This window comes from Nannobrachium achirus, assembly GCF_963921795.1.
Source record: "Nannobrachium achirus genome assembly, chromosome: 18".
NCBI lineage: Eukaryota > Metazoa > Chordata > Actinopteri > Myctophiformes > Myctophidae > Nannobrachium > Nannobrachium achirus.
In genome coordinates, this window is record NC_137825.1 from 185,001 (window position 1) to 197,500 (window position 12,500).

Consider the following 12,500-nt stretch of genomic DNA (forward strand, 5'->3'; position numbering starts at 1 on the left):
TTTAAATATGAGTGTAAGAACACATAATGAACATTCATACATTAATATTAATATTTAAATATGAGTGTAAGAACACATAATGAACATTCATACATTAATATTAATATTTAAATATGAGTCTAAGAACACATAATGAACATTCATACATTAATATTAATATTTAAATATGAGTATAAGAACACATAATGAACATTCATACATTAATATTAATATTTAAATATGAGTCTAAGAACACATAATGAACATTCATACATTAATATTAATATTTAAATATGAGTATAAGAACACATAATGATCATTCATACATTAATATTAATATTTAAATATGAGTATAAGAACACATAATGATCATTCATACATTAATATTAATATTTAAATATGAGTGTAAGAACACCATATATGGTCATCCATACATTAATATTAATATTTAAATATGAGTGTAAGAACACATAATGAACATTCATACATTAATATTAATATTTAAATATGAGTGTAAGAACACATAATGATCATTCATACATTAATATTAATATTTAAATATGAGTGTAAGAACACATAATGAACATTCATACATTAATATTAATATTTAAATATGAGTCTAAGAACACATAATGAACATTCATACATTAATATTAATATTTAAATATGAGTATAAGAACACATAATGATCATTCATACATTAATATTAATATTTAAATATGAGTATAAGAACACATAATGATCATTCATACATTAATATTAATATTTAAATATGAGTGTAAGAACACCATATATGGTCATCCATACATTAATATTAATATTTAAATATGAGTGTAAGAACACATAATGAACATTCATACATTAATATTAATATTTAAATATGAGTAAGAGCATTCATAAACATTCCATATAAGGCTGGACCACACACACACGCGACATTATGACATCATCACTTTTAAAACACTTAAAATATTAACTGTTTTTAAAATAAATACATTTTTTATTTTATTAACAGAGGACCATTATAACGATTATGATTAAGAACAGACCAATAAAAACACTAAGTCATCTTTACATGTAAACCTTTACTCTCAATGTCAGCATCAGTACACAACAATACAAATGATAAATAGACTATGGTTTGTGTGCGTGTGTGTGTGTATGTGTGTGTGTGTGTGTGTGTGTGTGTGTGTGCGTGCGTGCGCATGTGCGTGTGTGTGCGTGTGTGTGTGTGTGCGTGCACGTGTGTGTGTGTGTCACATCAAACTGCTCCCTCTTCAAACAGGATCTGAGCGTAGACGGTTCCGCTGCTCGCCGCTTGGCATTCTGGGAGATGTTTGATCAACTCCAGCTCTGCGTAGGTCAGCGATGACTCGGCTATCCTGGGCTGGGAGTAATCAGAGTAGAAATACTTTACTCACTTTACACTTTTAGCAGACGCCTTGCAATTCCTGTATAGTGAGGGAAAGTTAGCCGATTGCTACATCAATCTGGGAACTAAATCTAAATCAATAGCTTTCTTCACAAATGTGTTCATAAAGGTGTCTACTATCACCTCTGAACTTTGTCAAACCCAACTCCCTTGACATACTTTGTGGGAGCCAATCAAAGTTGGGGGTATCCCGAGGGCCTGGGATTAATGGGGGGGAAATTGCCAATATGAGCGTATGGGGTGTGTAATTAGGGTATTGTTGGGCTGCTGAAGAAAGCTATTGATTTAGATTTAGTTCCCAGATTGATGTAGCAATCAGCCAACTTCCCCTCACGAAGCCATGCACACAGATTCCTTTTGTCCCTCGATGCATAATATGAACCTCTGTCTTCATCAACTAGATGATGTGAATGATGCATATGAACCTTTCTATGTCCATGTCTTCATCAACTAGATGATGTGAATGATGCATATGAACCTTTCTGTCTTCCTCAACTAGATGATGTGAATGATGCATATGAACCTTTCTATGTCCATGTCTTCATCAACTAGATGATGTGAATGATGTCTTCATCAACTAGATGATGTGAATGATTCATATGAACCTTTCTATGTCTTCATCAACTAGATGATGTGAATGATGCATATGAACCTTTCTATGTCTTCATCAACTAGATGATGTGAATGATGCATAATATGAACCTTTCTATGTGTGTCTTCATCAACTAGATGATGTGAATGATGCATAATATGAACCTTTCTATGTGTGTCTTCATCAACTAGATGATGTGAATGATGCATATGAACCTTTCTATGTCCATGTCTTCATCAACTAGATGATGTGAATGGTGCACATGAACCTTTCTGTCTTCCTCAACTAGATGATGTGAATGATTCATATGAACCTTTCTATGTCTTCATCAACTAGATGATGTGAATGATGCATTTGAACCCTTCTGTCTTCCTCAACTAGATGATGTGAATGATTCATATGAACCTTTCTATGTCTTCATCAACTAGATGATGTGAATGATGCATTTGAACCTTTCTGTCTTCCTCAACTAGATGATGTGAATGGTTCATATGAACCTTTCTATGTCTGTCTTCATCAACTAGATGATGTGAATGATGCATATGAACTTTTCTATGTCTTCATCAACTAGATGATGTCTATGATGTGAGCCACCAGGAATTCTTTGGGGAACGAATTCCATCTTGTGAAGAATGACTACATAAAGAAATGATTCTTCTTCATGTGGGAAGACATTTTATAATTCATAGGTTTACACTAGACTAGAGAGTTCTGTTGTCATTTACTGTATATTACATATTGTGATTGTAACTCATGGGTTATATATACTGGGACCTTAACTCTGACAGGGTACCAATGGAACCCTGACTCTAAATGGAACCCTGACTCTGACAGGGTGCAAATTGAACCCTGACTCTGACAGGGTACAAATTGAACCCTGTCAGAGGGTCCATTTAGAGTCCCTGGAATCCACTGTTCTACAAAGTTCTGTTGTGATGTAATTCCTGTAATATCATATTGTCCAATGAGAAAAGAGAACTCACCAGTAGAACATATCGTCCAATCAGAAAAGAGAACTCACCAGTAGAACATATCGTCCAATCAGAAAAGAGAACTCACCAGTAGAAGTTTCTTGGGTTGAGGTTTTAAAAGTTTAGTTTTCCCAACGCTGTCAGTGATGGGTGCTGTGAACACACACACACACACACACACACACACACACACACACACACACACACACACACACACACACACACACACACACACACACACACACACACACACACACATACACACACACACACACACACACACACAGCATTTCAGACGGTTAGCATTCACTCACGTCTCCGCGCGGTCCAAGTGAACAAAGCGGTGCGTTCCCGACCTTCAGTTCAGCCAATCACAAGCCGCGTCTTCTAATGTATTCACCCCTGTATCCTACAGATTCCATAATGGCCTCCTGAATCCTTCTAATGTATTCACCCCCCTATCCTACAGATTCCATAATGGCCTCCTGAATCCACACCAAAGATATTTAATTAATGAAGATAGCTCAACCTCATTGGACTGCAAGTGGGCTGCAAATCTCGCATACGTCCTGTTTACTGGTGCTATAGATCCCACGAGAGTGTGTTGCTGGGACAGCTAAAGAGCAATAATAAAGTTGATTTTCTCCTTTGTTGTGTCGATGAAAAAAGCCACTTTAGTATGACAATTTTGTTAATTTTATGTGGCTTGTGATGAAAGGGTCCAATATTTAGTTCTTTGACTATAGCTTCTGAACTATTATTTTGCTCTGTGTTCACGTTAGCTCTCTCATTGTAAATTAATAGACTCCAAACATGCTTCCGCCTCCTAAAAAGGTATCCACCTACAGTACGTCACGCAGAAACGGGAAGTACAGGTCTAATGAGCCCTCTTTCTATCACCCTCTTGGTCCCCTGCCCCTTCTTTATACTTACTTACTTACTGTTTAGACTCTTTTTTTTTGTTCTCTAATTTTTCTTTTCTTTACATATCTACTGCATAGTACTGTGTTCTATTCGTCTGTCATTCAATGTTATATGAGATACTTAAATGGTTTCCTGTGGAAATAAGCTTAGTCTTTTCATGGATCTCCTTTTAGTAGACCTTGTACCAGTGAACTGTACCGTCATGAAACTGTACCTTTTCCTATGCAAACTTCTAATAAAGTCTTCAATCAATCAAAGTCCACACGTCCCCTCCTGTGTCAGGTAGGTAGGTAGGTAGGTAGGTAGGTAGGTAGGTAGGTAGGTAGGTTTAGGTAGGTAGGTAGGTAGGTAGGTAGGTAGGTTTAGGTAGGTAGGTAGATAGGTAGGTAGGTAGGTAGGTAGGTAGGTAGGTAGGTATGCAGGTAGGTAGGTAGGTAGGTAGGTAGGTAGGTAGGTAGATAGGTAGGTAGATAGGTAGGTAGGTAGGTAGGTAGGTAGGTAGGTAGGTAGGTAGGTAGGTAGGTAGGTACTGTACCTTTAACAGGGAGGTCAGGTGGTCTCAGGTCATCTTGATGTTTCCTCTTCTTCTGGTATCTCCTCTGTTTCTGAGGCAGAGCTGGAGAAGAACTGAACAATATAATATATATGTTACCACCAGATGATATGAGATATACTGTATTTATGATATATAATATATACATATACATATATATACTGTATATATGATATATAATATATACATATACACACTGTATATTATGATATCTCCCCTGTTTCTGAGGCAGAGCTGGAGATGAACTGAACAATATATAATATATGTTACCACCAGTGTACAGTATGATATGATATATACTGTTATGATATATACAGTATATATGATATATACAGTATATATGATATATTATATATATATATATATATATATTATATATATATATATATATATATATATATATATATATATATATATACTGTATATTATGATATCTCCCCTCTTTCTGAGGCAGAGCTGGAGATGAACGGAGATATAGAATATAATACATATATGTAACAGAATAGATATATGTGTTATACAATACAGTATGTAACAGTGAGACCCACTGCCTCAGAGAATAGAATATGTGTTAGGGTTATCTCCATATATGGGCATAAGGGGGTTAGAATATGTGTTATACAATACAGGATGATATACAGTAAACTCAGCACAAAAATAAAGGAAACTTGACTTCCGTCCAATTAATATCTCACCTTTAATAATACCAGTTAGTACAACGAGGTACAGTTTGTAAGCATGGGGCATTCGAGGCATGAGCTACACAGCCAAACGTGTGGGTATTGCCGACCAAAATACTGTTCTGCTGGCATTTACTCTCGTTTTGGGCTTCCCTGACACTGAGCTTAACATTAACAAAGTGTAAAAATGGCCAATAAGTGTTGTTTTTTTCTTTTCCTTATTACTGTGGGAGAGTGCAATCATTCAATGCACCAACCAAAAGAACAGTATTGCAGGCCTGCCTGGCCATTTTGACCATTTATGGAGGGGCACTACCCACATGTTTGGCTGTGTTGCTCATTCCACGAATGCCAGATCCTTACAAGCTGTACCTCGTTGTAAAGGTGACAAATCAATGATAACAATGATATCAAACAAAATACCATTTGGCATAATTAAAGGGGGGATATAAATATAATGGACCGAATGTTGGCAAATGTCGGGTCGGTGCTTCCCACGTGTTTGGCTGTGGTGCTCATTCCACACGAATGCCCAATGCTTACAAGCTGTACCTCGTAAAGGCCACGAATCAACGATAAGCATGATATAAAACACAATACACATTGGTATTATTAAAGGGGAGATATAGTTTTATATGTAACACTCATTGCCTCAGCCTGATGGTTCAACATTAAAACACTAATATATATATATATATATATATATATATATATATATATATATATATATATATATATATTATATTACCAGTAAGACGCCTAAGGGAAAAAAGCAGAACGGAATTAATTTGCTGTGTGATTTCCTGCGGTCACAATAAGTGTTATTAAAACAATATTTATATGAAGCATCTTACTAGTAGTTCACTGCGACCTGCGGTCACAATAAGTGTTATTAAAACAATATTTATATGAAGCATCTTACTAGTAGTTCACTGTTATTAAAACACTATTTATATGAAGCATCTTACTAGTAGTTAACTGTTATTAAAACACTATTTATATGAAGCATCTTACTAGTAGTTAACTGTTATTAAAACACTATTTATATGAAGCATCTTACTAGTAGTGAACTGTTATTAAAACACTATTTATATGAAGCATCTTACTAGTAGTTAACTGTTATTAAAACACTATTTATATGAAACATCTTACTAGTAGTGAACTGTTATTAAAACACTATTTATATGAAGCATCTTACTAGTAGTTAACTGTTATTAAAACACTATTTATATGAAGCATCTTACTAGTAGTTAACTGTTATTAAAACACTATTTATATGAAGCATCTTACTAGTAGTTCACTGTTATTAAAACACTATTTATATGAAGCATCTTACTAGTAGTTAACTGTTATTAAAACACTATTTATATGAAGCATCTTACTAGTAGTTAACTGTTATTAAAACACTATTTATATGAAGCATCTTACTAGTAGTTCACTGTTACTAAAACACTATTTATATGAAGCATCTTACTAGTAGTTAACTGTTATTAAAACACTATTTATATGAAGCATCTTACTAGTAGTTAACTGTTATTAAAACACTATTTATATGAAGCATCTTACTAGTAGTGAACTGTTATTAAAACACTATTTATATGAAGCATCTTACTAGTAGTTAACTGTTATTAAAACACTATTTATATGAAGCATCTTACTAGTAGTGAACTGTTATTAAAACACTATTTATATGAAGCATCTTACTAGTAGTTAACTGTTATTAAAACACTATTTATATGAAGCATCTTACTAGTAGTTAACTGTTATTAAAACACTATTTATATGAAGCATCTTACTAGTAGTTCACTGTTATTAAAACACTATTTATATGAAGCATCTTACTAGTAGTTCACTGTAATTAAAACACTATTTATATGAAGCATCTTACTAGTAGTTCACTGTTATTAAAACACTATTTATATGAAGCATCTTACTAGTAGTTAACTGTTATTAACTCACTTACTGCCAATTTAAAATGCCCCTCGAGTGGCACTAGTGCCAGAAGCCTCCATAGACTCCCATGTAATTTATAGTGCACAGATCATGCACGCCCATGCACAGATCATGCACCATGTTTGTGCAGGCTGTTCACAGCTTTCAAACAAAAAAAAAAGATTGGAAATCCGTTCAGGCATTCATGATTTATCAGCCATAATGTTTTCTTCAGATGTAAACAAAAATGGCTGCCATGTTTGAAAGATGGGGTTGTATGGGGGGTGGAACATGCAAAATCGCGATTGAAATCATGTTTACTAGATTAAATTGGGTCCCAAAAAAAAAAAAAAAAAAAAAAATCTTTTTTTTTTTTTTTCTAAGTAAAAGTCGCCCAAAGTCGCTTGGCAGGGAACTCCATAGTGAGAAAGTTGCTCTAAAAGTCGCCTGGCACTGTATGAGTTGAAACACTATTTATATGAAGCATCTTACTAGTAGTTAACTGTTATTAAAACACTATTTATATGAAGCATCTTACTAGTAGTTAACTGTTATTAAAACACTATTTATATGAAGCATCTTACTAGTAGTGAACTGTTATTAAAACACTATTTATATGAAGCATCTTACTAGTAGTTAACTGTTATTAAAACACTATTTATATGAAGCATCTTACTAGTAGTTAACTGTTATTAAAACACTATTTATATGAAGCATCTTACTAGTAGTTCACTGTTATTAAAACACTATTTATATGAAGCATCTTACTAGTAGTTCACTGTTATTAAAACACTATTTATATGAAGCATCTTACTAGTAGTTCACTGTTATTAAAACACTATTTATATGAAGCATCTTACTAGTAGTTAACTGTTATTAAAACACTATTTATATGAAGCATCTTACTAGTAGTTAACTGTTATTAAAACACTATTTATATGAAGCATCTTACTAGTAGTTAACTGTTATTAAAACACTATTTATATGAAGCATCTTACTAGTAGTGAACTGTTATTAAAACACTATTTATATGAAGCATCTTACTAGTAGTTAACTGTTATTAAAACACTATTTATATGAAGCATCTTACTAGTAGTGAACTGTTATTAAAACACTATTTATATGAAGCATCTTACTAGTAGTTAACTGTTATTAAAACACTATTTATATGAAGCATCTTACTAGTAGTTCACTGTTATTAAAACACTATTTATATGAAGCATCTTACTAGTAGTTAACTGTTATTAAAACACTATTTATATGAAGCATCTTACTAGTAGTTCACTGCGACCACAATATGTGTTATTAAAACACTATTTATCTGTGAACGTTACCTGCTCTGTGGCACCTGCACAAGATGGTACTGATCTGTGCACACACACACACACACACACACACACACACACACACACACACACACACACACACACACACACACACACACACACACACACACACACACACACACACACACACACACACAGAGAGAGAGAGAGTGAACATGAGCATATTTAAGGTAAGTGCAGACAGACAGACAGACAGACAGACAGACAGACAGACAGACAGACAGACAGACAGACAGACAGACAGACAGACAGACAGAGAGAAATTGAAATGTATTTAAAGTGTTTCGGGGGATCTACCTAGTAACCTTTGACACTGACCTTTCAGCGAGTGCTTCCGGGTCAAGTACTGGCAGGTGACCGTCACCGAGAAAATGAGCATCGACACCAAGCCTACACAACACACACACACTGCACACACATACACATCTGATACACACACACACACACACACACACACACACACACACACACACACACACACACACACACACACACACACACACACACACTTAACCCTTTGCCGTCCGAAATAGAATGGTTGTTGGTAGATTAGCCGTGAAATTTCTATTATTGTATTGTGATCTGAGACATAATATTATGTTTATAAACATGAGCCCGCCGCCCCTCCTTCTTGGACAGCGCCGTTGTTTTTTCTTTTTTTTTTTCCAGGTCATTAGCTCACCGTGATTTTCTCGATCTCCGTTGGGATAAAGTGGTGGTTTTGGCCGAGCATCGATCTCCCCGTGCGTTTCGCGTGCGCGATCCGCGCGCATAACGATCCATGCATATAGTCCAGGAGTGACTGAACAGTCGATGTGTCCACTTTGGATAGCCTAGCACCTAGCACTCCAGCTCTGCTAGTGCTAACGTCCAAACAACAAGTGGGTGGGAGGAAGGAAGGCTGAAGAAGGAGAGGCCATGAGAGTCACTTCTGTTTCATGTCAGAGCAGCCACGAGCCACCGATGGACGAGCGGTGACTAGGGAAGGTTAGACGATTGCCGATTTTCGGATGAAAATCATTTATTTCGGTAAATACGGGAAAGTACGGGAAAAGACGTCGCGGCTGCCCCTCCCCCCCTAGGAAGTCCGATATAGTACGGTTTTAATATTAAGGGGCTCCCCGTGGCGTACAAAGTGTTAAGCTGGTTGCACGCTGTAGCAAACCAGCGTTGTCGTTGCGAAATGTGTTTTTCACGGCAAGGAGAGAGAGAGAGAGGGGGGGACCCTGTGGTGCAAAAATAAATATAAAACGGGCAGCAGTGTGCAAATGTGATTGACATAACGTGAGGTTGAATTCTTTATTTACATGCTCTGAAATTCACTCCAATATTTGGAAAAAAACACAGCAGTGTGCAGCGACTTTAATCATTTATTTATGTCCAATAAGAGATACAGAACAAGGGCACAAATATTACAAAGTGTTGTAAATAATCAGCAAAACCTGGACAAATATCCATCTCCCACACACCCTTCAAGGGTACAAGTAACAACGCCTTCGCCATATTTGGCGACTAGCGATAGTAGAAGAGATTGCACAGAATCTTGCAAGCCGTTTAGCTGCTACATGGATGGATGGATGGATGGATGGAGGGAGGGAGGGAGGGAGGGAGGGAGGGATGGATGGATGGATGGATGGATGGATGGATGGATGGATGGATGGATGGATGGATGGATGGATGGATGGATGGATGGATGGATAGATAGATAGATAGATAGATAGATAGATAGATAGATAGATAGATAGATGGATGGATGGATGGATGGATGGATGGATGGATGGATGGATGGATGGATGGATGGATGGAGGGATGGATGGAGGGATGGATGGATAGAGGGATGGATGGATGGATGGATGGATGGATGGATGGATAGATGGATGGATGGAGGGATGGATAGAGGGATGGATGGATGGATGGATGGAGGGATGGATGATGGATGATGGATGGATGAACTTACCTTCAAACAGACTCCAGAGGTTGACCTCTGTGACCTCTTTGACCTCGGTGGCTTTAAGGACATGAACTGTAAACACAACAACACAACATCAACACAACTACACAACAACACAACTACACAACATCAAGACAACTAGACTACACACAACACTATCACTGAAAACACAACAACACATAGTATTAGGCTACACAAAATACTACCAGTAAGACTCCCTAATCGGGAGATAAAATGTGTTTTTCCAAAATCTTCCTGATCCATGTTGATGACATGAGTGTAGACATGCTGTGTAGTGATTTTCGTGATTTTAGGGCAAAATCTGTAGGAGCAGTGTCCAAAAATGTGTTTTTCAAAATCGGCCTGAAGGTGGCGCTATATGGGACAGATTGATGTTGATGGGATGAGTGTAGACATATTGTGTAGCGATTTGCGTGATTTTAGGGCAAAAAAAAAAAGGTGGCGCTAGAAGAGGGCCATGTGAGAAATGAGGGGTGGGGTCTCCGCGTTGCCTTGGCGGACAAATAGGTACGGGCCCCGGCTCTCCCGGACACTCCTAGCCCGAGTGACGGCATTTTATGTGAGCTGCAGTGGAGGGGGTACTCCACTGGGGGCGCCACCACTTTTGCATCCGTTCTGGAGCACCAGGAGTGGGTGGTCCCCAGGAATTTCCCGTGAGCAGCCCCGTTGGGGTGGTCATTTGGTCATTTTTGCACATTTGGTCATTTTTTACACCTGGGGGTCCCCCAGGGACCTGGGGGTCCCTGGAGGGGGTTGTAGTTGTAGCGGGGGTTGTAGTTTGGCAGGCAAGGAGTGTGTGTGCAAAATCTGGCATGGATCGGGGCAACGGTTGCGGAGATATGAGCAGGGCAAAAGTGTGACGTGTGACATGTGACTGACGGACTGACGGACTGACGGACTGACTCACTCACTCACTGACGGACAGACAGCCGGTGGAGGTTTTGGTAATAAATGCGACCTACGGTCGCAATCTAACACAACACAACACAATACTATCACACCATAGATCTATTTAACACAATACTATCACAACATAGAGCTATTTAACACAATACTATCACACCATAGATCTATTTAACACAATGCTATCACAACATAGATCTATTTAACACAATACTATCACAACATAGATCTATTTAACACAATACTATCACACCATAGATCTATTTAACACAATACTATCACACCATAGATCTATTTAACACAATGCTATCACACCATAGATCTATTTAACACAATACTATCACAACATAGATCTATTTAACACAATGCTATCACAACATAGATCTATTTAACACAATACTATCACAACATAGAGCTATTTAACACAATACTATCACACCATAGATCTATTTAACACAATGCTATCACAACATAGATCTATTTAACACAATACTATCACAACATAGATCTATTTAACACAATACTATCACACCATAGATCTATTTAACACAATACTATCACAACATATATCTATTTAACACAATACTATCACAACATAGATCTATTTAACACAATACTATCACACCATAGATCTATTTAACACAATACTATCACAACATAGATCTATTTAACACAATACTATCACACCATAGATCTATTTAACACAATACTATCACACCATAGATCTATTTAACACAATACTATCACACCATAGATCTATTTAACACAATACTATCACACCATAGATCTATTTAACACAATACTATCACAACATAGATCTATTTAACACAATACTATCACACCATAGATCTATTTAACACAATACTATCACAACATAGAGCTATTTAACACAATACTATCACACCATAGAGCTATTTAACACAATACTATCACACCATAGATCTATTTAACACAATACTATCACAACATAGATCTATTTAACACAATACTATCACAACATAGATCTATTTAACACAATACTATCACAACATAGATCTATTTAACACAATACTATCACAACATAGATCTATTTAACACAATACTATCACACCATAGATCTATTTAACACAATACTATCACAACATAGATCTATTTAACACAATACTATCACACCATAGATCTATTTAACACAATACTATCACACCATAGATCTATTTAACACAATACTATCACAACA

General features: G+C 36.4%; 1 protein-coding gene across 1 annotated transcript in view; it reads right to left on the reverse strand.

Annotated features, from left to right (window-relative positions):
• Window positions 1–1,240: 1,240 nt before the first annotated feature.
• Window positions 1,241–12,500, reverse strand: part of vstm4b (V-set and transmembrane domain containing 4b) — a gene marked incomplete at both ends in the record, with an annotated part of 30,041 nt that continues 18,781 nt past the window's right edge. The window contains 5 exons of the mRNA XM_080748355.1: window positions 1,241–1,366; window positions 3,063–3,127; window positions 4,434–4,525; window positions 8,715–8,835; window positions 10,367–10,432. Of these exons, the coding sequence (XP_080604481.1) occupies window positions 1,241–1,366; window positions 3,063–3,127; window positions 4,434–4,525; window positions 8,715–8,835; window positions 10,367–10,432 (470 nt within the window). The remainder of the gene's footprint in view (window positions 1,367–3,062; window positions 3,128–4,433; window positions 4,526–8,714; window positions 8,836–10,366; window positions 10,433–12,500) is intronic.